At 49.1% G+C, this 26,721-nt stretch overlaps 2 protein-coding genes across 2 annotated transcripts in view; one reads left to right on the forward strand and one right to left on the reverse strand.

Moving 5' to 3' along the window:
* On the forward strand, window positions 1-25,669 carry LOC144099379 (neprilysin-21-like). The gene is made up of 7 exons (XM_077632623.1): window positions 1-1,886; window positions 4,751-5,089; window positions 11,492-11,782; window positions 15,102-15,316; window positions 21,737-21,929; window positions 23,438-23,713; window positions 25,379-25,669. The coding sequence occupies exons 1-7, from the start codon at window positions 210-212 to the stop codon at window positions 25,637-25,639; spliced, it is 3,252 nt and encodes a 1,083-aa protein (XP_077488749.1). The 5' UTR covers window positions 1-209; the 3' UTR covers window positions 25,640-25,669.
* LOC144099380 (uncharacterized) overlaps window positions 1-26,721 on the reverse strand; it is a 47,750-nt gene that overhangs the window by 6,099 nt on the left and 14,930 nt on the right. The window lies entirely within an intron of this gene.

The raw sequence follows: 26,721 nt of genomic DNA on the forward strand, positions 1-26,721 counted from the left end.
CAATGGGGAAATGAAGAGGAGGATGAAGAAGGAGACCGGTGGGTGTCTGCCTGAGAGCAAGCTTCCTTAGCTTGTCGCCCGCAGCGCTGCACCCTCCCATCATGCTGGAGCCACCGTGAGCGATCGCTAGCTGCTGTCCCTGGCCGCAACGAGGACACGCTTGCAACCGCAACGTGGGATATTCCCGCCGAGTGCCGAGCGTCGCTCCGATGCTCAGGTGGTCCAGGAATGACCAGTACCGCCGGCACGCCCCCGCGCCTCCGGAGGCTACTTCCAGCTCTCAGCCAAGCCATTCGAGCCGCACAGCCTCCACTCCGCAAGAGAGCGGCGTGCGCCGCCAGAGGCGCCGGCGGACAAAAAAGCTCTCGACCACCACGGAAGAGGACGTGTCTCACGATTCTTCCAACGTGGTAACAGATGTACACAAGCTAGACTACATCCGAAACATCATCGCGCGTGAGGGGACGCCTTTTTGGCCGTACGCCAGCGGTGCGGGCGGCTATCCGTTCGGGCTAGGAGCGCAGTTTGACCCCAGAGGTGGGAATGCTACCCCGAGTGGCGGAACCGGCGGATTCTCGGCGCGCACGTCTTCGGATGCGGACACGCTCCGCTATGCCGATGAAGACCTCAGCCGAAATACCGCTGGCGACTGGGAAGACAGCGAGATGGCGCGCAAGACGAACAGCAATGCCGAAACCTTAGCGGAGAGTCTGCCGGAGTCAGCACCGGACAGCGTTGCGGCAAGTATGACTGACAGCAACCCGGGCAGCGACCACGGAGACTCGAGGAAACGACTGCCAGAGGCAGGCGGGAAGTACTCGTATGCCGCAGTTTTCGTGTTCCTCGGTGGCACGTTTGCAGTGGCTGCCGCGTTCGGGCTGGCGGCTTTCTTCTATTCCAGCGGCGAGCTTGCGCAGAAGTCCTCTACCGAAGGAAATGATCTGGGTGCATTTGAGGGCGAACCGAATAATCCCGTTGTGTTCCACGCAGCCGGCAATGTGCAGGCCAGGAGCAGGAGAAGCACACCTGGCGAAGCACCCGCTCCTGTCGCCGCGCGACGCAGCGTTTTTGTCAACAGCGATAATAGAGGATCTGGCTTGGAGGACAGTTTACAGCAGCCAGTGGTGAGCGATGAGGAGCAAAGTCAACCGTCAACCGAGAAGCCGCGCCGTCGCAAGAAGATTGCCGTGTGGGAGGGCAAGCGGATTTACAACGCTGGAGGCACCGAAGCCACAAGTACCACAAAGCCGGCGCCTAGCAGCACCAGTCATGGAATGAAAGCGACCAACACTGCACCTCCCAGCACCAAGCGATTCCAAATACACGCGACCAGCAACGGTGGGGACGCTGATAGAGCGACTAGCAGAAAAAAGTACACACACAGGACGACTGCTCGCCGAGTGGCTGTTCCCGCTGTGAAGCGTCGGTCTCGAACTCCTGTGACGCTGAGCGGTCATAACACACGCTTTTGCGAGACGCGGGTGTGTGAGCGTGAGTCGGTGTACCTCACAAGCTACCTCGACTGGGGAGTGTCGCCGTGCGAAGACTTTTACAGCTTTGTGTGCAATCGCTGGAAAAACCTTCACCCCGAGGTGGCAACGTCAGTCGACTCGCTGTTGGTACAGAAGGTCGAAGAAGACATCTACCACGCTCTGACGTCGCAGACGAGGCCCAGCAATAAGGTCATCAAGGCGCAGTCACTAATCGCCGCTTGCGTCCACAAACCATTCACCGAGGACCACCGCACAGCTCTCGTAGACTTCATGGGCGAACTGGGTCTGCGTGGATGGCCCTTCCAGAGGGACACCAAGACGCTCACAGATGTCTGGAAGAGTGCCAGTCTGTTGCTTCGGAACTTGGGGCTTGCAGTCCTGGTCTCGGTTAAGGTGAGACTGGAACGCTTTCTGTTGTGTCCACCTTTTGCTCCAAGGATAGCAGTATGATTGCCCCGTATTACGCGACCCGGGTAATAAAGTAATGCGACGCAAACTGACTTAACTTTAAAGGAGATCATTCGAGTGCGGCTTGTCATAAGCCACAATGTTGATCACAGTGTTGTTAATTACAGACGTTTTAGGAACGTATTTTGTACTGGTTCATATTAAAGTTTTTTCGTTCACCGCTTTATCAGCTGCTTATTTTGGCAGGAAGGTTGATAGCCAGCCAACAATGTACTCAGCAGTTGAAGTATCAGGGGCGGGATAGACCTTAGGCAAACAGGCAGAACGATGGAACGGGAATAGAATGGTTGCAGTGAACGGCACCAGCTTTGTTTTGTTCGCCATCTTGAGCAAGAATGGCCATCTTTTCCTACTGTCCGGTTACGGGGCCACCTTCCTTCGAGATCAGCAGCTAGTATTATCTGCTGGCTGCTAGCCGCGAACACCGAGCGACTCAATGGGGGTATTTTAAACTTGTGTAAAGATCAAGATGGAAAGCGGTGGCAGGCGCGCCGCCAGCGCTCGGCGCGAGATCGTTTTGCTGATGCTCGGAGATCGAAACGCTCTTTTGTCTAGCTCTCCTCGCTGTTTTCCTTGTAAATCCCGTCACACTTGGTAACTTCAAGTGCGCTAGTGAGTCATGAGCGATTCCGCGCAAAGATATTACTACCGACACTTTTTTATCGCTGAATCTTACCTATGAAATGCTTCCTGCGTTCACGCCAACTATTTGCGACGGCCGTTGAAAATTAATGGGATGGACCGAACATTCGAAATTTCCGTAGTAGACTGATGAATGATGCCGGCAACACCCCGTTTGGTACCACGCTCGGCATTTGTTCTTTGCAATTTCTGCAATCAAGCTATCAAGTTTAATGCTATATTTAGAAATTCGCCATTTTTTTTCCATACAAATTCTACCGGCTTTTGTTTGACCAGCTTTTAGTACAGAACTTGTGTCTTTACATTACTGCCCTGCTTTTGAGCCACCAATCTTCCATTCGGTATTTTCTAACGTCTAATGCAGATTCATTCACCTTATCATGGTTTTCTGTAAACTCTAGGACCTCAGCAAAAGTGACTGTGCCTGTATCGACATTTGGATCAATTAATACAGCCGAATTCTAGTTTTCAACGTATTTGGGAGACTTTGTAGCGATAGCTACATTACGGTAGCATTTCGAGCCTTCAGCGTGGCGGCGCCGCCACACTCTGGCTGCGCCTCCACGCTGTCACGTGGTTGGTCACGTGGTGCGGAGCAGCTGTCGGCGGCGCGGTGCCGTGGCTGATCACCTGGTTCGTCACTTGTTTGGTCACGTGACCAAGTTCCACTCAGCCAGCTGTAGCTATCGCGTCACTCCAGGTTTAACCAGAGTTAAACAACCGCCAATTTTGAGTGTGCAGTGCCACGTGGCGCATGGTGGCAGCCGTGTAAATCAGAAGCGGCAGTTCAGTTTTCCTAGGATTAATGAATAAAACAACACGGTGGAAAGATTCGGTTTTCAACTAATGTTACGATTAAAAAAATTTGCAGAATAAAACAAATCTACTTCATACCACGCAAGTTTTTTTTCTTCTTTTTCTGAATATCCAGACTAAAACGACCTTATACACCGCCGTCTGCTTAAAGCTTTCGCAATTGTCTTTCACATCCGAGCTCAAATATTTCTTTGGAAGCGCCATCTTTTGCGTATAACCCCAATCGAACTCGGCCTCCCGGATTTAAGTTTCCAGCGCTACTTAACAAAGCGGTGCGAATTTTCTGATTTTCTTGTTAAAAGTGATGGTAGCGGCCTTAGGCTGCGGCGAAGACTCCACAGTTTTCTGGACCGGCACAGACGTGAGCACGATTCATGCCGTTCCAGAGGAGTGACCCCTGCCTTGCACGTGAAAGCAAGCGAGAGATGCATGAAGCACGTTACATGCCAGGTTGTGTGCTGCGGCGCTGTCCGCATGACCAAAAATCTTCCCTGAAGGAGATCTGTAACCATTCACCATTCGTGTACTGCCATAGAAGCACCTTAAAATGCGCGGCAAGTAACCGGCTGCGTAGCGTTGGCCTGATCCAGCGCCTAGCCAGGGAGCCCGGGACGGCATTCTGTAAAGTCTGGTACCATGGAGAGGGAACAATATTGCCATTATTTGCTGGGCATCAACGCTTTCGTCACGAGCAGCAGCTTCCGATGGTAAAATAGAAATGATGAAGTGGGAAACGAAACGCAATGAAATACGCGCCTGGACTATGTTCGCTTCTATAATTTGCTTCCTGCAGTTACTTTCCACCTTAGCCCGGCGCTGTCAGTGGAAAATAAGGATACACTTTTTCACAGCAATGACTCCGCTATGTGATTGCATACGATGTCGACTCACGCCGTTTCACTAGGAGTCCTAACAATGGGTGAGCTCAACAAGCGAGTAGCTTCCATGCGACTGCCTGTACTGGCCAGCCAACATTCGGAGGGACATGCGACACAATCACAAGGTTATTTTTATGTAAAATAGCAATATGACTGCAGATGCATGTGCAATGACCACCAATAACAAACAAGGCGTAAGAGATGTTGAATTGTGCCGCGGGATCATTTACTGCCCGTAACAAACACCATTGCTCATATTACGTAGACGGCCAATCGGCGAAACCAGATGTTAAACCGCATCCTCGTCAACCTCGAAAGCACATTACCAGGAAGTTATACTAGATTTTGATGTTGCTTTGCGATTACTGCTCTCCAGAGCCATTAACAAATGCTCACGGGGATTGAAAAACTTGAATAGCAAGTATTAAAGGAGCCTTCGGGCGTTTCGGACAGGTGGAGCCTGACCCAGAAAACGAAGAGCGCTACGTGATCTCTATGGGTGATCCGGACCTGCTGATTGGCCAGTACGGTAGCCAGGAGAGCGCCCTGCCGGACTGGTACGCTATGGCCGTCACCAGCTGCTTCAAGGTGTTCACCAGCGGCAAATACGTGGACATCGCGCGCCGCGTTCGGGAGTTCTCGGCCAGGCTCGCCGAGGCGTCCACAGACCGTGGCAGCGAGGTGTTCGCTGCCAGTCGCTTTAAGATGGTCCAGCTGAAGCATCACCCCAACCTCATTCAGCTACTCACCTTCATCTTCAGCAACATCACAGTCGTCCACAGCCGCATGAAGGTGAGGCAATCGCGGAGTTCTAGCCCTTTTGCTTAGCCAGTGACAGCACATGCAATCTTAATAAAAAGTCTTCGGGCCAAATGGCGTTCGTGTCAGCTGCGTAGTGGCGCTTGTTAGAGGAGCAGAACTGTCGGCCGCAAACGTTTGCGGGATCTGCGATGCGTGGCGGAGCGAAGCGAAACTAGGGTGCCTGGATGCGCGCCTCGCCCCCGCTCCGTGAAGGGCGAGGGCGCGCATCCAGGCACCCTAAGCGAAACTGCATTGCTGCGCCATCTGCCGTCAAAGAGCGCGGTGTCGAGGCTCACTCACAGTACTGCCGCCGGAGGCGTGCCGTGAGCCTCGCCACCGTGCTCTGTGACGGCAGATGGCGCTCCGCCACGCATCGCAGATCCTGCAAACGTTTGCGGCCGACAGTGCACTGGAGCCCCTCTGAGGTCCACAGAGTTGTCTTGACCTTGAGGTGTACTTTTAGTTCACAACTACACAAATGAAAAGCTACCCATGTGGCCTAAAGGCTTTGTGCGGAATGTGTACGTGGTAATCCAATAAGAGACGACTATGGACTCTGTTTGCAAACTGTTGGCTACTGCAGAAAAAGTAGAGATGAGAAAGAAAGGCGAGATAACTCTCGTGTTGGTTACCCATAGATTTATCTTAGTAAGTGGAAGTCCTTGCTGGCATAAATAACGGTACTTCCTATGGTAACCTTGCTTGGCTCTAGCGAAAATTCAGAACGCGTAGGAGACGGTTGTCATGAAATGCAGCGGCTCTTTGCATCCTAGCAACACACATAGCTTTGTAACTATGAAATGCCGCGAATGCAGAATTCTTAATGTCTCTTAGAATGCCGCTGGAAAGAAATAAAAAAATAAAACGGCCGTGGCTTAGCTTGGTTAAGCCTGGTGATTGCGAAGCAATAGTGTGTTATTCTCGGATCAGCTGGTAATATGGCTGGTGGTAGTCTTGGGTTATGCTAGTGTTACGGCTTACAGTGAATCATCTAAGAGGAAGTCATCCGTCGAATCCGTGTATGCCGACAAACATTTCCCTCACCAGCGTGCCCATTACAAAATCTTCCAGTATCGATTGGCCGACGGTGCGGTAACACTCCATTTTCTCCGCGTCGTAAGATATGCCCATTCGGTGCTTGCAGTAGCGTTCGTTAAAGTACGGTAGCGTTACGCCGTAATAAATGTTGGGGTTATTGTCCCCGTCCAAAATGCGATACAGTTTGTTGTACGTCTCCTCGTCGTCTTCACGATGCATTAGCGGTAGCTTGTATGTTTTGGCCACGTTGTAGACGGCCGTCTCAAACTCCTTTACTCTTCTCGCATGTTCTTCACGTCGTTCTACTGCAATGTGTCCTTCGGGTTGAGCCGGGCCAGCCTTGGTGAGAGATTTCTCCCGTCTTTTCTTCGAACGCTCTTGTCTCTGCTGGGGTGTTTCTTCTTCTTCTTCTTCTCCTCAAGTAATATGGGGTGTTTCTTCTGCACGCTGTTTTCTTCGCTTTTCGTTTTCCTTCTCTCGAAACGCACGTTCCTTCTCGAGCAGCTGCTGCAGCTGTTCCGGGGTGTCTTGTACACGCCTCTGCCGTTTAGTCGCGTTCCAGCGTTCTGAACTAGTAGAAGGAGACTCACTGTCGGTCAAACTCATAATTTCTTCCTTTGCTTCTGCTGTTTCCACAGAGGAGGTTGCACGTTGTCGCCGAGCTGCATACTGGGCACGCCGCTTAGAAAGTCGTTCTTCTTCCGTCTCCGTAGCTCGCTGATACTTCCTCTTTGCATTCTGCCGAGCTGCCTTGTTCGTAGGCAGCATCGTAACATCTGGCTGTATGATTGCCTTGGCGAGAGGAGCGGAGCTGTTTTATACAGCTGGTGTGACGTCACTCTGACCGTAGCGCCCCTGGTGAGAGGAGCGGGAGTTAGGCCGCCGTTGGTGGATACCGCCTCGCCTCGCGACGGCGTGAGATGGGGCCCCGTTTTTACACAGCTGGTGTGACGTCATTCTAGCTCACGTGGTGTGAAGTCACGCAGCGAGGTCACGCTAAAGGTCAATGGTGCCTACCACCGCCTCGCCACGGAACGGGCTGAAGTGCGACCTAAAGTAGTATTGCTTCGCAATAATAAAACAAGTGATTCTGAAAAAGCTGTGGTGTGAAGCCAGAGCTACAAAATATTTGAGCTCACCGTTATGGTGAGCAAACGCACGTGAATTTTGTGATTGTACACTTACGCATTATAATTCTAAAAGAATTGAAAACCAAAAAAGATATTTCACAATGCGACATGCAAACATCTACGTTAGAAGCGCTGACCTTTCCACTTCACTTATGCATAGAGCCAGACGAACTCGCCCACAGGCACCCCCTAAATATAAAGTTGGTCAATGTAAGGCAAAAAGTTCTTTTTGTCCGTTTCTATTCAATTCTTGCCATCCCCCCGTCTGTCTAATTCAGCCGATAGTCAGGGCAGGGGGCAAGGATTATGAAAAAAAAGGAATCAGGATTTTACAGAATTCGAACGAAATAATGTACCATCCTCCCCCCTATTTCAGATTAATAACAACTAACCCAATAACCATCCATGCATGCCGCAATAAGGCCCAAAATTACATAGTCCAGGGCAAAACTCTTCACTCTAGAAATGTTCCCGTTAGTCACGTGTGCTCAGCGATGATACTTAACAGCTCCGCGCATTTGCATAGGCCTTCCTAGTCTGCGCATATAATAGTCCTCATAATCATCATCATCCTGAATACGCCAATGCAGAGCAAATACCTCTCCCATATCTTTCCAATTTACCCGTTCCTGTGCGAGCGGCGGCCACCTTATCCCTGAAAACTTTCTGATGTCATCTGGCCACCTTTCTGCCGCCTCTGCTTTGCTTGCCTTGTTTTAGACTATATGTTCTTACCTATAACGACCATCGGTTACCTTGCCTTCGCATGACATTACTTGCCCATGCCCACTTGTTCTTGATTTCTGCTAGGATGTCATTAACTTGCATTTGTTCTCTGACCCACTCTGCTATATTCCTGTCTCTCAACGTTACACCTATCATTTTTCTTTCCTTTCATTTGCTCGTGGCGTTGTATTGAATTTAAGTTGAACACTTATCCTTAGCCACCACGTTTATGCCCCATAGGTTTATTGAACGCCATAGGTGAGTAATGGCAAATGCAGCTGTTATATACTTTCGTTTTGAAAGATAATGATAAACTGCCATTCAGGATCTCAGTGAACCTGCCAAATACCCTTTACCCCATTCTTATTCATCTTGTTATTTCACTCTTGTGGTCTGCGTCTGCACTCACAGCCAGCCCTAAATAGACGTATTCCTTTACCACTTTCAGCTCCTGCGTACCTATCGTACCCGTCCGAGGCGTTGATGATTACTTAATATTTCTGCATACTGATTTTTAGCCTTATATCTCTCTGCTTTGCCTGTCTAGGTCACTGCCCTTGCTCTGCATTCTCTCCCCTGAGTTACTTAGCAAGGCAATGGTCATCAGCGAGTCTCAGATTACCAAAATACTCTCCATTAACTCTTATCTCGAATTTTTCCCCGTGGAGGTCTCTCAATACCTCCTGTGAACAAGCGTTTAATAACAGTGAAGCGATCAAATTATCTGCGCAAATCATCTTTTTGACATAAAATATAGGCTGGGTGCTTGATAAGAAGTATGCTGTCATGATCCTGCCAGCATTCCAATGCTGTGCGTAAATGTCCTGTTCCCGTGCTCACTCTGCATTCCTGGGATCAAAGAACTTTTGAAGAAAAAACGCAACGGCTCTTTTTTCTCAATGCGTGCAAACATCGTCGTATTATCAATCCAACTATATATTTATACACTAAGACTCCGGAAGAAACGTTCCAAAAAACGCCGCCTAAGCATTCCGTCAGCGGAGCAAGGGAGGCTATTCTGGGCGCGCCAATCCGCCCTAGACCAGTTAACCGGCGCAGCCGCAGCTTGGCGTCGATTTGACAAAAAACGCCAGTAATCACGCGGATTGACTGGAGAATGAGGAGGAGAGGCAGCCTCTCCAGTGTGGCCTTTCCTTCGCATCAAGCACACAAGGAACTCTTCCCCCCCCCCCCCCCCCCCCCCCATTAGGAACGCTGATCGCATTGACGGCAAGGCTTCCGACGTCCGACGTTCCGTTACCTTGAGAAAAAATAGCAGTACTGATAATGTAGTCAAAAGGACGCACTGTTAGGTAAACAGACGATGTGTTGAGTAAATATCAGCTCGCACACTTCAAGTTCAGCGAAAAAGAAAGCCAGTGTTACAATGTACTATCATCCGCTACGTCAAGTGGAAGCCGCATCGACATTCCTGGCAAACTCGCAGCTTCACATAAGCGAGCTGATTCGAAGAGACGAGACTACTCTGTCCATGCGATTCATCGGGAAACGCTTCCTATATTTTAACTGGCCCGGCAGTTTACTTTCCGCAGGACCTTGCGCTGGCCTTTTGCGTTGCGAGTGGTTGGCCTCGTAAATGACACATGCCGTCAATGCCGTCGCATTCGAACAGGAAAAGAAACACAGAGCCAGCGTCCCCGGGAGGTGAAATGATAAAAATAGACGAGAGCAAGGTGTAGTAAGGAAAGTTAGTAAAGTTGCAAACGTTCAGTAATTCTAATACTAATAATAATAATTGTTTTTTTTTGGGGGGAAAGGAAATGGCGCAGTATCTGTCTCATATATCGTTGGACACCTGAACCACGCCGTAAGGAAAGGGGTAAAGGAGGGACTGAAAGAAGAAAGAAAGAAAGAGGTGCCGTAGTGGAGGGTTCCGGAATAATTTCGAACACCTGGGGATCTTTAACGTGCATTGACATCGCACAGCACACGGGCGCTTTAGCGTTTTGCCTCCATAAAATCGCAGACTCCGCGGTCAGGTTCGAACCCGGGAACTCCGGATCATTAGCAGAGCGCCCTAACCACTGAGCCTCCGCGGAGTGTTAGTAATTCGAAAGATATGTAATTTTTGTCTGTACGAAACAAAAGAAGTGACTCCGAGGCCTTGACACGCACCTTGGCAGCCCACAGCCACTTCTTTCGTCTTCTTGATTCACGGTTGTCCCGGGAGTGAACGGTCACAAATGCGCTGAAGTATCATTTTAGAGATTTCACACCGATCAACAAATTAAAGCCTAATATTGCACGCGCCATTCCGTGATTTCAAGGGCACAGTATCTCAACTCGCGCTTAAGCCTCGTCGGCCTCGATCTTTTCCGAACGTTCTTTCTAGAATTTGCATTCTATTAATTATCGGCCTAATAAAAGGCCGTGATAGAGGATTAAAATTGATGTTCTAGTAATCTTTGTGGAACGGTATTTCTGCCACTCGAAATTGTTATCAATTTCGGCTGCTTCTATAGAACCGTTGGTTAAATATTGATAGTATGAAGCATCGGCGCGCCGCAACCTTTTGATGTGTACGGGGACAGACAAGAACCCAAATTTTGCGGTGCAATCTTCCCAGTGATCTGTACAATTAATTACTGCAAATCATGTGAGGGACACATGAGCTCCGCCTTGAAGGGTATGACGCGACAGCGTTGATGGGTTGCTGCAGCGGCTCCTCTTGCCCACGCAGACATGCACATTGGTTTCATATTATGTGAAGGACCACTGGACATACTTATAAAGCCTCGCTTTAACGAAGCTTTGCGCACGTTCCTGTGTAGCCTATGGGCAGCTGTTAGGTAGTTTCACTCGCAGCTTATCAGTCAGGTGTTCGATTCCCGGCAAAATACCCTAATTTGCTTTTAAGCGCAATTCATTTACTTTGCATACAGGCACTAAGGACGTTTGAGTTTTCTTGGGGTCTTGCAGTCACCGTTTTTTTTAATGTTTTAATCACTTTTCAAATCCGTCGCTTCTGGTGTACCGTAGCCACCTTTTAGGCCAGTCCGTATTTTGCGCGAACAATAATTGCGAACGGTCCCGAATTTTCCGTAGAACGGGACCCTTAAAGGTGCCGCTTTAAAATGCTACTTCTCCCATTCAAGCGCCATAGCCCGCAAAGCTTCGTGGCGCAGGTGAAGAGCTCTCCCGAATTCCTGGAACACGAGGACGGCGATTGCGTTCGCATCATAAGCCATGACAGGTGGCTACACGTTGACCTGCCACCCAGAGGCATTGCTGCCTACGTGGGCGTGAACCATATGGGACATGGGACAGGGAAATGTTGTTAATCAGTATTTGCCACCTTCGGCCCTATGGTTCGGAGATGGCCCGGCAGTGCTGGATGCACTTTGGTTGGATGGTTGGGAGATGTACGGTGGCTAAAGCTGTTAATGTCGGTTCTTTGTCTCAGGGGAAGGCGAATGGTGTCCGGGAACTTTCATGGGCACACTTCGAGCCTTTGCTTTTTCTTCGCTTTATCGTCTAGGTACTGGTGAAGACGGAGCAGTACTTCCGCGACTTGCGCACCGTGCTGCACGTGAGCAAGGGCGTGGACGTGCTCAACTACCTGGGCTTCCGCGCCCTGCTGCACATCTCGCCGCTGCTGCCCGACCAGGCGCTCGAGATGGCCTCGCTGCAGATGAGGCAGATCACTGGGACGCGCCGCCTAAGCTGGCCCCGGTGGCGCCGGTGCGTCCGCATGTTCGAGAGGGTGGCGCCTGCCGTGTTCCTGCACGCGTACGCCGACGTGCACCGGAACCTGCCCAACAAGGACAAGGTGAGTCTTTCCGGTCTAATCAATTGATAAAAAGACGGCGTCCTCTGCGCGGACCTTTGCGAGAGGTCCCTCGGGCGCGGCATGGACCTCACGAGCTCAGATTAACCTCCTTATGAGGAAGTATTTAGCTACAGATTCATTTCGGGTGACACCAGAAGCAGTGAAAATGACGGTAGGGAGCCTTCACGACTAGTTCGGAACGGGTGCTCGGTATCAGGAGAACGGAATTCTTTCACTTTCTCACTTGTCAGTGCAGTTTCAGTTACGGCAATGACGTTCTCATAGTGCGAGAGTGGTTTATCAATGTCCGCAGGTTGTGGCACTTACTCCGTTGGCTTTGCTGCTAGCTGGTGGCGCAGACGAACGTTAGACCAAGTAGATCTTAGATGTTGTACCGCGTGGCCACCTAATCTATTTTATCGGTTAAAAAGTAAACGGTGAGCCTTGACCTTGAACCCTTTTTGTGCGTATGATGGAAACTGTTAACTTCGGTGATGAGAAGATACAAGAGCAAGTGAGTTGCTATGGAAGTGGGACTGAGCTTTTGTGCAAGAACCTGGCAGTCTCATTTCCTACGCTTCAAATTTATACTGCGGAATGGACTGAAAGGACAGTGGGCCGATAACTAATGTTGAAAACGGAACCCAAAGTTTCTTGTTGCCTAGCCGATGATATTTCTGGAATACCGAAACAAAACAAAATGCGATAGCAAACCGATTGTCTGTTCCCGTTGTCAACTCTTTCGTTTTTATAGACAAGCCAGCGGTTTTAAAGGCGATTGGTGCGCTCGGTATGTTGAAGCTCAACGCGGAGACGGTTCTCAGGGCGGAAGAAACGGGACACGGCGCTACACGCCATGGTGTCCGTGTCTGTTCCTTCCGTCTGTGCACCGTTCGCGCACTTTGTTAGATGAATTATGAACGAACTCGCGCACCAGTGAATTATTCTGAACGTGAGAGACTTTCTTTCAAGAGCTGCTTGCGACTTAATATAAGAGCGCTCACTGGTTAAGAAACGTTCTTGCAAGCTGAATCAACTGCCTTCATTAAGGCGCACTTAAGGCAATACTTCCCCTGTAGAAAACATTACGGTGATGCAAAATCGTTTAAAATGTGCACTACATTACCCTACGTCTCTCTCCTGAAACATTATATTCTGGTCCACAGTCCGCCTTATTCAAACTGAATCTTCTAGCAAATCATGAGGCGAGTTCTCAGAGCAGTTTTGTTGTTGGTATAATTTCTGACTAGCCAGCGCGCTGTGCATCGTGCTCTTGGTTACTTGTGAAAGAAACCGCGAGGCCGTCAGAAATTGTGCTTATAGGGCCCATGAAGCAAGTTTGAAAGTTTCTTTAAGATTTATGCATTACCTAGAATGAAGGTCATTGAGCTCTCATGCCGTGTACAAGTCCCCGAAAGCAAAGCGGTAATTTAGTAATATTTTTTTAATATTTCCTATTCCCAGGCTTTGCGGCGACACATGGTCTCTCGCGCGAAATATGCCATGCGGCATCATGAAGCTCGCGTGACGTCTGTCGTGAGGCGCTGTCACTTCCTCGCTAAAAGCTGCAACGATCTTGGTAGATAAGCACTCTAAGAATGCGAGGTGGGGGGGGGGGGGGGCGGTGGGTCTGGAGACGGTGGTTCGTCGTTCCCTGCAGTCTACCATCTATGGTTGTGGCTACGCTAGGGAGCGAGCCGCCAAACAAAATTAAGGAACCAAGCTGAATGATGTATTAATGGCCGGCGCGTAGTCGCAACCTGAATTCTTTACTTGCTGTGCCCTGCTCTAGTGTATATGAGGGTGAACAGAAAGAAAGTGGTTTTTGACTACCGATATCCGTTGTGTTGTATAAGCCAGATCCAACATTTTTCGGGAGGATGATGGATCACTCAATATCCGTCAGTTTTTCTTTTTTCTTATACTCCAATGCTCACCGTTTCAGAGGCCCTTTAAATGTGCGCTGTTTCAGTAAATGGGCGCCTCATATGCTGACGCCTGCTGTGGCCTCTCTTTTTTGTTCATACGGGTTACTGAAACGCGTGCAATTGATGTTTGATTATGGAAAATTTTATACGTGGGATAATTCTGACAGATTCTGGATTTTTCTGACAGCAAGTTACTATAGTTTTAAGCTACTTTAGTTTTAGCTACTATAGTTTTCAGACAGAAGCTACTATAGTTAGCAGTGAAGCTATAAACAGGGCGGCTGCCTTTAGTCCTCTTGAAGACTTCCGGAAGCAAGCGTAAAACAACAGCGAACGAAGCGCTGCATGTAAAGGTGAGATATATGCACTCATCGAAGTAACGGAAAGCTTGCTGGGAACGCATTTGGCCAATCGTTGATCATTTTCTAGGATCGCTGTAATCCTGCTAACCCAAAGGAGAGCGCGCGCTCTATAGCAGGGGTCAATATACTCGTTCTATAACGAAACTTCAACAAAAAAAAGCTGCTACTAAGCAGAGAATCGGTACTGTCGGCTCTAGACTGTGAAAGCTGCAGCCATGTTGCATCAGCCCACCAACCACTCTTGGTGATCGCACACCCGATTTTTTTTTCTTTTTGAGCCTGGCAAGAACGCTCAAGTCCAATACTCCATTCTGTGCTGTAGCTTAGTATCCCCGCAGACATGAGTAACGTGAGATAAAGTTTAAAGGGCGCAACGACAACGCATCGCGAAATAGTCACTTCACATGGTCTCAATCGCCAATCAACAAACCGCTTGTCGAGATGCCTGCTGGGAACGGGAAAGTTTCAGCGCCAGTTGCGAGGTAATTTGTGATTAACTTAGCTTTGTGCAGCAAGTAGTTTTACAAGACCTCAAAAGTGCGTCCAGCATGAATGACAAGAATCCTTGTATATAAAATTGAAGGGAAGGGGGAGGGAGAGGGGAAGGGGAGGGGAAGGGAGGAGGAAGACAGTGCGTTGTTGCCGGTACAGAGTGCCCTCATATGCTTATGGTGCGGTGATTACCGCTCGTCTTGATTGAAATAGCTGTGAGTATTACAGAGGGCTGACAGCACGTACAATATAATGATATCTACTGCAGCGCGGTTAAATGGACATTGAAAGCGTTCTTGGAATAGCTCTTGGAATAGCGAAAGACAAACAAAGCCGCAGTATTTAAGATTCAGATGAAGTACTCTCAACTGTTGCGAAATATTACCGAAGTCTAATCTCATCCAAACAAACGTAATAAGGCAATGCACGAAGAATACTGCTGCGCATGCCAGGTTTAGTTAAAATCGTTGTTTCTCCGAAAAAGCGACAAAATTAGAAAAGCCGCATTGTGCACTTTGTGCGCGGTGTGTTGCGCAGATGTGGAGCCTGCTGAATGACATCCAGGCGAGCTTGGTGCTGGCCATAAACAGCGCGCCCTGGATGAGCATCGACGACAAGCTCCTTCTGCGCGACCGCCTCTCGCGCATCAAGATCGAGGTCTTCCACAAATTCGTGGCCAAGCGCAGCCACAAGCACTCGCCGGCAGAGTTCGTCCCCGACGTTAAGCCCGGCAACGTCATCAGCGTCTACAGGTACGCTGACGCAGAGGGCTTTCTAGACTGCGCTGTTCATTCGGGATCACTTCCTACGTGTCGCTGATGGTGTTAGCGGCACAGCTAGAGCTGCACACTGAGCAGCTGTAGCGGGCTTCTCGGAAAGACTGAGCTAATTTACTATTGCATCACGGGGGTCTGTGGCTTCCCTACTAAGAAAAAAGAGCTGCATGATGCAATAATCTGATGTAGCCTTTGTCACACGAATTGTATAAAATTGTAAGACATGTGTATGACATGTGAATGTATGTTTTCGTAAGATTGTAGAACACCTGTATGAGAACTGCACGATATTTTTATTACTTCTATATGACAATTTTCGGTGAGCTCGTTGCATCATACAGAATTTTTCTTTGTAGGTCGGATAGCAAACCAGGGATTCGATGTTACCTGGCCTTTATTGGTCCCTTTGTACAAAGAAATTAAGCTCTGTGCGCCCTCGAAGGTGCACCGGGCTGTTCACTATTGACGTCTGTCGTAGTGGTTCTCTCATATTAAATTGTTATTGCGCAGCCAAGTTTATTGTAATTCTCGACAAGAAGCACATGTAGGGAACCCCGTCTGAATGTTGTGAATTAAGTTGTTTTGCATCCGTCTCCCAGTATGCCAGCTTCAGAGACTGGCCGTCAGGCTGTCTACCTGCACAGTGCGTTGCCTCAGCTTGTCAAATATCAGGACATCTACGGAACGCTACAGATGCATTAAGAAAGAAACCATACTGGTCGGATTAGAGAACATGGTTGAGCATTCTTAAATGCATTCGCACCTTACTTTGCAGTGTCTTCGAATGGATTTCGTCTTCTCTTAGTCCTTGTATTACGCCGTTCAGTACTTTTATCGAGTCTTGAATACAGCGCGAGACTGTGTTTCGTTTCAGCTAGAGGTTCCATGGTTTAAACAAGGAAAGACCCTTAAGTTGCTACTAGAGAAGAAATGGAAATGGGCAACCCGTCGTTACTGAGCAAAGTTAATAATTGCCATCCCATCATTTTATGCTATTATGCAAGCTTTCAGCGGGATGAAAGGCCTTTTTGTAGACATTGAGTATTGGATTCCCCGTTGAGAAAGAGCGAAAAAATTGGAAGGGACACTTGAGCTCCGCCTTAAGGGTACGACGCGATAGCTTTTACGGCTTAATGTCCATACATGCAGAACTGGTCGCTCTCTACATTCATAGATACGTGGAAGTCCTGCGCAGCGCAGTGTGCTCGCATTCCGATGGGCAAGTTGTGATGACGCCACAAGGTTACGTGACCAACCTGACCAACCTGCCTTCTACGTTGCTTCTCTGAGGATTTTTTTTCGCTCACAGACAACAATACAGACAACGAGGCCGGATTTTCGGCGACACGAGCTCCTTAACGCTTGCGCGCTAAAATTTCTTGAATACGCGGCACACGTGTCAGTCAGACAACAAAGCTTCCTGTTCGCAGGAAGGGACCAGCTTGCAAAAGAAAAAAAATTGTCGGCCCGTTTTGAGTCGAATTGCACGAGGAACCATTTATATTAGGCCACGCTTGAAGTAAGGATGGTACCTAGGCATAATTTATAAGCGCACACTGATAATGAAATCCGTCAATCCTGCGCCTACAGTGGTGTTCGCTGCTCTTTATCCTAGTGAACCAAGAATGTCGCTGAAGGATGCCGCATGTTGCTCAGAATGCGGAAGATTTCGATACATGGGCCTCCGGAAGGGAAAGGGAGGGGGGAAACCCCTTCAGAATTTTAGGTATGCAACGTCTGCTTTCAAGACAACCTTCTCCAAAGTGTTCGGTCGTCCTGCTGTTAGGAAACTCCGTGCCGAGCAAAGCTTGCGCGAACACTCAGCAGGTCGGCGAAAGCTTCACCAGTTACTTCGAAGATGTTCTTGACCTATGCAAACGTGTCAACCCCAACATGTCAGAACCTGACAAGATTAAACACATTTTGAAGGGTGTTGACGACGACGCCTTTCAGATGCTGTTAGCGCGCGACTTGCGCACCGTTGCTCAAGTCGTCACCCTCTGCCAAAGCTTCGAGGAGCTGCGGAAGCAGAGGCTCCTGACTCGACAGCACCCTCGACAGGTTGAGTCGCTTGCTGGACTGACGCCAGCACCTGACACCTCATCGCTGCTACAAATAATCAAAGACTGTTTGGGAAGAAGTGGCGCGTCAGCTCTCCCTTCTGCCAGCCTACAGAGCGAGCTCCATACTTGGCTCCGGCTCTTCGACATGTCATCCAAGAGCAGGTTGCCGAGGCACTTCCACCCGTCCATCCGCCACCACTTGTCGCCGCTCCACTGACATACGCCGATGTCATCGCCCAGACGCTGCCCTCTAAGGCCGCTCCGCTGACATACGCAAACCTCGTCGCCAGACCTCCACCGCCTACATATACTTTGCTTCCAATACCTTCTCCAGCGGTGGTTCCTTCTCGTCGACCGGCTCCGCTAGTCAGCAATCCCTGGCGCACTATCGACAACCGGCCTATCTGCTACAATTGCGGCTTGCCTGGTCATGTGGCCCGGCTTTGACGGCGTCGTCTCCCAGTCTAGGAGCCACCTCCTCCAACCCCCATGTACTGGCATTCCACGAGTCAGTACTCTGGGCCTGCTGAGCCGCCGTCCAGTTGTCCTTTTATTCTGAAAGCAATACTACGCCACGTCTAACCGCGCGTCGCGTATGCTGTACGCCAGAGCCGGCGCTTCGCTTGGCAGGTGGTGCGACGTCAGCTCTCTCCGTTGCTATCACGACGCGTGAAGTCGGCTTTCTGCCCGCCTTAGCTAGAAGGGAGCCGCTCGTCGCGTGGGCCGTCGCCCCCGAGCGGGCTCCGCGCCTAACAGGTGGTCTCTCCCTTGATATGACGACCTCCTCGCCGTGCGCTCGCTCCGTGGCAGCTTCACTGGGATATATAGCTTTGCGCTACATGTTGGTTGATCAGTCTCGCCATGGAAGTTACCGACGAAGAGTCTATATCTGAATCTAGTTGCTCTACTGCTTAGGAACAGTTAAATTCTAAGCTTGCTCCCCGCCGCAGCTAGAAGGGAGCCGCTCGTCGCGTGTGCCGTCGCCCCCGAGCCGGCGCCGCCCCTAACAGGTGGTCTCTCCATTGACATGACGACCTCCTCGCCTTGCGCTGGCTCCGTGGCGATTTCACTGGGATATATAGCGGTGCGCTACGCGTTAGTTGATCAGTCTCGCCATGGAAGTTACCGACGAAGAGTCTATATCTGAATCTAGTTGCTCTACTGCTTAGGAACAGTTACATTCTAAGGCGGAACCTAATCAAGCTTTCGCATTTCAACCAGGTTTAATCAGAGCTAAACCACAGCCAATTTTTTCTCTTGACTGTTTGGCCGTTTCCAGACGCCGTTCACCTTCACCGATGCGCCGCTCCGTTCTCCTATGCGACGTTGCCCCAATACCCCTCATGAGGAGAACTAGGTGCCGCAGTTCCTGAGGCGTGAACTGCGACCCCGTCGAACTTTCCAAGGCCTCGCATATACCCTGCAAATCTGATCAAAATTTCTGTCGAGGGCATTTCTGTCTTGGCCCTTGTGGACACCGGTGCTGCGATTTATGTTATGGACGAAAAGTTTTGTCGTTCGTTGAAGAATGTAAAGACGCCGATTGCTGGACTGTCGCTGCGTACGGCGCTGAGCACATCAAGCAGTCCACAGCGTGTACCCCTTGAGTCGTGATTCAGGACTCCCTCTACTAAATATAATTCGTCGTGCTGCCTTCCTGTTCCCATCCTGTCATTCTGGGCTGGGATTTCCTTTCCTGCCATGAAGCTATCATTGACTGTGCTCGAGTGGAAGTCGGGTTCTCTTCTCTGCCCTATCCTTTCCTGGATGCTACTCCTTCTGTTGCCTGTGTTGAAGCCCTCGCCGCCGAAAACATCTACATTTCCCTATGCTCTTCCGTTCTTGTTCACCTGTCTTGTGACTCTATCGGTGAGGACACGGTCCTCTTTACTCCAGGCCATACTTTTCTGCATCGCAAGTGTCTCCCTCTGCCGTACTGACTGTGTCCGCTGGCCTTTCGATACTTTTGGTTTATAACCCGTTTTCCTGCCCTACCGCTCTGCGCCTTGGTGAATGCCTCGGCAGTGTGCAGCGCATCGCATCTCTGCTCATCCGCGAGGAGACCGACGATACAGCGCTCCTCGCCATGAACGCGCTCAGCCCTCCTGCCTGTACGCCAGATCCCTCTTCTACCGAATTGTTCTTGCGCTTCATCGACGCCGATCTTCCCCCGCCGCAAAGAACACAGCTTCTCACTCTACTTAATCAATTTCGCTCTTCCTTCGACGCTCACCGAACTTCTTTGGGCAGAACTTCCACCGTCACCCATCGCATCGACACTGGTGTCCACGCGCCGCGGCGGCAGGCCCCTATCGTGTGTCGCCAACCAAGCGCCACACTATTAAAGAGCAAGTCGACCAAATGCTTCAAAACGGCGTCATTCAGCCCTCAACCAAATGCTTCAAAACGGCGTCATTGAGCCCTCAAGTAGCCCTTGGGCATCGCCTCTTGTCCTAATAAAAAAGAAAGATTGCTCCATACGCCTCTGTGTCGATTACCGCCGCCTTAATAAGATAACGCGTAAGGATGTCTATCCGCTCCCCCGCATAGATGACGCTCTGGACTGTTTGCAAGAGGCGGAGCTCTTTTCCTCCCTGGATTTATGTTATGGGTACTGGCAGGTCCCCATGGAAGCGGCCAATCGTCCCAAAACTGTTTTTGTGACCTCCCGACGGATTGTATGAATTTACTGTGATGCCATTCGGCGTTTGTAATGCCCCTGCAACCTTCGAACGGATGATGGACACCATTTTGCGTGGACTCAAGTGGAAGATGTGTCTATGCTACCTCGATGACATTGTCGTCTTTTCCCCCGACTTTGAAACCCATCTATGCCGCCCAAAGCCCATTTTGACCTGCCTCTCTGGCGCTGGCCGGCAGCTCAACTTGAAGAAATGCCGTTTTTCGGCGCGTCAACTGACAATTTCAGGACACGTTGTCTCTAAGCAAGGCGTTTGTCCCGACCCAAAGCAAATATGAAATCATATTTTTTGTATGCATTAGCCGAAAGACACACAGCTTTATCACCGGACTCAAGCCCCGCATATCCGCACGAAACGCCTTCAAGATTCCGAGCCAACTTTACACGTTACAGACAATGACTAATCTTGATGGTGATATCAGGCAGTGAAAGACTGGCTTTTCTGTCTACTGAAGATAGCGAACGATTCTGAGAGAGATTTGCGTCATTTCCTTTTTCTGATTTCAAATAGATCATGCCGTCTAACGGCTAGAAGTAAGCTCAAATTTGGCATAAACTGTCGGCTTAATTTACCGAAAAACCTACACCGCTGCGCCCAGTAGGGAAAGTGCTACGCTCTACCGTGGCGTCACATCTTTCAGGCTCTCATTGCCTCCTTCCCTACCCTGATGAAATTTAGACCATCCCATTCCCTAAGCCACCAAACCTGACTCAAGATTCGCCCCTCAAAAATTTGCACTGCGCTGAAATTTCAGGGCAGAGAGAGGCCAGTAGCATTCTTATTATGCGTGGCATATCAACGAGGCTATGATAGCACCCAATACTTATTTTGGCCTTAGCGAAATGTAACCGAAATTAAATTTTGTGTGTGGTTATCATTATAAAGGTGGCTAGTTAAATAAACTTGCTTTTTTTATTACTGAAAGAGTTCAGTGCGAAAGATCGTATACCTTGCTTCGTTTTCTGTGTATGAGAACAAGTGTCAAGAACTTCAGACAACTGTAAAAAATGCAACATCCAGGAAGCCACACCGTCATCAACACAGCGGTGTTCCGTCTGTACAGCGTGGAACAGTACATACGCTGCGGCTTTGGGATTTGCCGGCGAGAAGGGAAGAATGTAACACCCAACGATTACAATACAAAAAGAAGCCATTAAAGAATTGGTGAAAAGGTCACAAAAGAGATCAGGGGAGGGGAAAAATGATTGGAGAAAATTTTGTCGTTTCTACTTTTTGTTTGATCTGTAAAGTTAAGGCCTCAGAAAGTGCCTTTTTGGTGGTTCCTTACTGTCTCCTTCCCCTGCACCCCCCCCCCCCCCTTTCGATCCCGATACCATCGGTCCTCTACAGACAATAAGCAACGTGTACCTGTGGACGCCCTTGTTTCGGTGTAGTGCTGTACCGGTGTTTCATCTTCCTTGTACTGTTGCCCCTTAGAGTTTTTTTCGATTAGTACCAACACGAAAATCAAAGCAAAGTATAGCTCAGCGTTGCTTTTTTAGAGAATACAAGAGCTCTCTCTTTAACGCCATAAAAGGAGAGAGGAAATGACTGTTTCATTCACTGTAACGCGATAGTTACGGGGCTTTGAGTTTACACTGAGCACACCATCGACTTTTGTCCTACCACAGAACGCTGGCCAGACAGCTCATGGAGCGGCGCCTTGGCCGTATCAAGGCACGTCGTGATCCCACTGCGGTCAAGTGGAAAGGCTCAGTCTTCGACACGTGGCCCGCGTTCGACAGAGACACGGACAGCATCTTTGTTCCCATGGCGATGTTCGACCCTGCCTACATGAGTGACCCAGAGTCGATGCTCCTCCAAGTGAGGGACGTTTCACTTATTTACAAGTGTGGCGAAGCGTGTGTGTCGTGTAGCTTTGATTCCATTGCTGAATTTTTGCATGTCGATATCGCACATGATGCACAGAAGTTTTGAAGACATAAATAAACTTTTATTGAGTTTTGCCGCTCAAGCTGACCTGAGCAAAGCGCAAACTATTGCTCTTCTGGCTAGGAGAGGCTATGCCGAAGTTAAGAAGGTGCCGAAAGTTCAGCGGCAGGGGGACGATAATAAATGGGGGTGAATAAATTAGTTCGTAGAACTCATTTCGGAGCATATGAAATCGAAAGTAAGGTTAGCAACCCTGAACTGAGGGCCCATTTTTTTGTGCAGTCGCGTAAGATGAATTATTCCTTGATTTAGCTTTTACATGCAGCGTGGAGTGCGGTACCGGTTTGTCAGCCGGATGGAGAGCAAACTCGCATTTCCTATACAATTCCAAATACCGAGGTACGAACGGCATTAAAATTTAGGTCTCTTTGCCGATTTCAAGCCGGCTGTAAAAGTCATCGCTGAGGGAGAGCTCACGGACACAGATAAAATGAAGTAGCTATTCTCACGCACTTTTACCGTTTTATTCCCAAATAGTGAATATCTACTTTAGCTATCGCGTCTAGTGATAGTTAATACAATGTTGCACATCGCAAAACGAAACTTCGGTTAGCGAATGGCCAGATGGATCAGGACGAATAGCAAGACGACTCGCACTCAAGCGTTGGGCGGAGAAAAGCAGCGAGATTTTTGACGTCTCGAAGCGGAGGCAATTCGAAGGACGCTTTTGGCCTTGCCGTCTGTGCATCTACACATCTAGCAACCAAAATAATGCGAAGGACAAGTTTTCGTGCACACTCGCCGGCCAGCCTCGTTTTATGCCTGCGTACGCCACCGTTCACCTTCGGTAGTAACAGATTGTGCCCGATTAGCATCCAGATTTTACGCCCATTAGAATTTGTTAAAGGCTACATAAAATAGGGATAAGCAACACTGGCTTCATTAAATTGATTGAAACAGGGACACAGGATCGCGCATATGTCAGAAAAGGTGAGGCTGAGGTTTACAACAGGGACTCTAGAGAAAGAGGAGCAATCGCTCGCCTATCTCTACTTCTCAGTGGGTATATGAGAGTGAGAGGACTTTGAATCGATTGCTGCTATTGGCACGCGTGTTCTGTGCGATGTCAGTGCACGTTAAAGATACCCAGGAGAGATACAGTTACCGCGCCTTTCATTTACCGGCAATCAATCAATCAATCAATCAATCAATCAATCAATCAATCAATCAATCAATCAATCAATCAATCAATCAATCAATGCTGTTCATGCAGTCAAGTGTCAGAAGTTTTTGTTTGACGTTGACATTTACTAAAACATTCCTCCTCTATTGGAATGGCCAGTGTCGTCTTGTCTGCGCGAATAGCGTGGACAAGCGTGTCTTTATCTGCAACACCCCCCGCGCACGGCTATGTGGTCGCGGCCGTATTTCTCGTGCAGGTTCCTCGCGTCGCGACCAAAGTGATCAGCGCCCTGTTCGCTGGGATACACCAGGGCAACTTCCCGCGGGGCAAGTTGCACTGGTCGGTGGACACCGAACTGGGCTACCACGACGTGCAGAAGTGCTTGGAGCACCACTACGCGGGTTCGGATGCCGACGCCTCCCCACCTCCTGGCGGGGTCAGGCTGCGCACCGAGAAAACGAAGCAGCTAGACGTGCTAGACAGCTTGGCTCTGCTGCCGGCCTTCAAGCTGTTCCTTAAGCACGTCAACCAGGTGAGACGACGCCGAAGGAGCTTTCTCGACACTTCCCGACCAAATTTTAGAGCTTGGCGCCTATGTTCGCAAGGAAAAAGTTACAGAAAAGAAATTCGGCAGAGACACTTAAGACTGCAAGGAAAAAGTAAGAAAAAGAAGTTCGGCAGAGACACTTACGACTGCTTACGTGTGGGAATGTGAACTCAGTACTGTTTATGTGTGAATTGATACCCCCCCCCCCCCCCACACACACACACGTATGACACCGACCGGAACACTGTCCGATGTTCGGTTGCATCACAGTTTTGATACAAACATTGGATTTTGAAAAAAGGCAATGGCGCAGTAACTTCCTCACATTTCAGTGGGCCCCTTGACCGCGCATAGAGGGAGTGAAGAGTCTGGTAAGGCATATAATTGAAGGTGCATATCTCGTCCATTAAATTTCCTGTCACAAGATAGCCTCCAACTTGAGTAGCACATATAAGTTACACGCAAAGAAAAATCGTTTACCACCACCCCGAATGCTTTACGAAAAACGGCTTCGTCACAGTTTTGGTACAAATGTTGTCGGGAAAACAGGCGCTACGTAAAGGTCGGCCAGTTGGAAGTATATATAGAAGAACCACATGCAAATCATTGTGTCAAATGGCGGTGTTTGGCTTTTTGTGTACGGCATACGGCCACTTGATGAGGTCCCCCTATTTTTCCTGCCATCACTGGGACTTTCTGTACCATGTGCGAGTGCACACACTAACAAACGCAGCCGGATTTTCTCGTCATGGGACTAGTAATGCTTTCGCATTGAAAAGAAAAAAATGAACACAAGTAGGAAGAACCCTTTTTGACATCGTTTTGATGCCGGGTCCTACTTTGAGCGACTGTTCAAGCTACAGGGAGCCGTAAGTAATTTACAACTCGTTGTGTTTATTACTTTTTGTGAACATTCAGTTTAGAGCGTACATGAAATACTGTATGAAGCTTTTAATCGGTGACAGCAAATTTAAACACACAGGCGTGATAATTTTTTTCTATAACAGCTTTTATTATTTGCTTGTATTGTTACGGCAGTTAAACGCGCACTGGCATTCACCATTTGTATTTTCCCCACTATTGATCATTACCTTCAGCAGATGAGAAAAGGCCTGGTCTCTGAGTTATCACAATAGAGAGATAAATGTGAGGTGACGACAACATCATTCAACTGGTATCACTGACGCCTCACGATAATAGAACCATCGCTGTTTTCATGTTTTTTCTTTACCTTCTTTGCTCTAGAAGACAGATTAACAAGACGACATCGACAAACAAGGTCAGCTGTAGTTAGGCATTCAGAAGAACGTCAGGAACGTTTGATATTTTCCGTGCAAATTAACACTAACGATACGCCATTTTGCACACCATGAGAACACCAATACCTACGCCCACGTGGACCATGTTCACAGAAGTCACAACTTTATCAATGGAATTTCAGGTTACGATATGCTATAGCACCCTTGGTAGCGGAGATAGTCATCTATACTGTTATCAGTGAAAAATCAATCAAAAGAACCATGTCATGGCGGATGTCACTTACAATGCTGTGAGTTTAACACGTGTGTCCGATATCATTGCCAGTGTTCGACAGCATTGCGATTCGCCTAAAGTAAACTGACTGTAATCTGGCCCGTACTGCGCGCTCAGGTGAATATCGAGGACTACGGGCTTCTGACCGGACTCAACATCACAGTCAAGCAGCTCTTCTACATCCTCTACACCAAAGGGTTGTGCGAGACGACAGACGCGTCCAGACGCCGCGAGCTGGCCGAGGAGTCAATGCGGCGCCCACCCCCGGAGAGAGCGAACGGACCGCTGCGCAACTCCTTCCGCTTCCCCACATTCTGGGAGTGCGCCAGCGACTCACCCATGAACCCAAACCAGAAGTGTACCATATGGACGTCGTAGCCAACCGCTGCTCCCTGCATTAAATGCTCACTGCCGCCACTGATCTGCTTCGGCGTCGTTTGGTTTCACACCGCACACTGTACCCTAGGAGGTTTTGTGAGGGTTGTTTGGTGCACATTACACGGGAAGTGAAACAGTGCGGAAAACGCCGCGTCACAATGTCATATACCGATGCTGAAACAAGATTACACCGCCTCTCTGGACATGCAGAAAAGGTATGCTTGGATATGTCTGCTGATCAGTGCCGAGTAGAAGCAACTGCATAGCATCTGTCTAGAGAAGATAGGCCGTATATGTGAGCTCGAACCAGCCATTCCGCAAATCAAGCGCCCAAGGCCACTGTGAGGTGTAACGCTCAAACCGTAATCTGGGATTTAAGTCAAAAGTACAGTACGTATTCCGTCCATGACGCCGACACGAGAAGACGCGGCTACAATACTAGGTAAAGTCTTTTTCGTACGATTTCCCCAGTGATGGTTGCATACGCACAAAGTACACCAAGGTAGATACAAAATGACAAATCGCTTCACCAGGCTTTTTGGCATATACGATCCCTGCACCAGCAGCAAGCACAGCTGCGCGAGTGCCGAAAAGTGTAAGAATGCCTAGCTGTTCGCTGAGCTTTGCATCGTATTCCAAAACAGTGCGGACTGATGGTCAGAGGAAACTGTTCAAATTTCTGGCAGTTAGCATCAAACGTGCACAGTCTAACAGAGCCAACTGCGTGCATAGCATTCCGCCTTTTGGAGGGACGGAGGGAAGACACAGGCTCAGGGTTACTGCTGCGTTCGTGCATCTAAGCACACTGCAAATGATATGCACCATCAATTGCAGAATACTCGCGCGCACTCTTGAATCCCTCAGCATGCCAACCTAACTCTGAAACTACACTAAAAATATCGTGAAGAGAACGCAGCGATTCTAAGCGCAGTCATTAATAAACACAAATATCGCACTAGTATCGTGCGAGATATTGCACTTCAAGGCACAAGTTTAAGCAATGACCAGCTTGAGCCGCCAGATTCAAAGGGCGTCTCTTTGTTACGCGTTCTACAAACTGGAGTCCAGCAGCCTGATTTCAA

This window comes from Amblyomma americanum, chromosome 7 (genome assembly GCF_052857255.1).
Source record: "Amblyomma americanum isolate KBUSLIRL-KWMA chromosome 7, ASM5285725v1, whole genome shotgun sequence".
NCBI classification, from domain to species: Eukaryota; Metazoa; Arthropoda; class Arachnida; order Ixodida; family Ixodidae; genus Amblyomma; species Amblyomma americanum.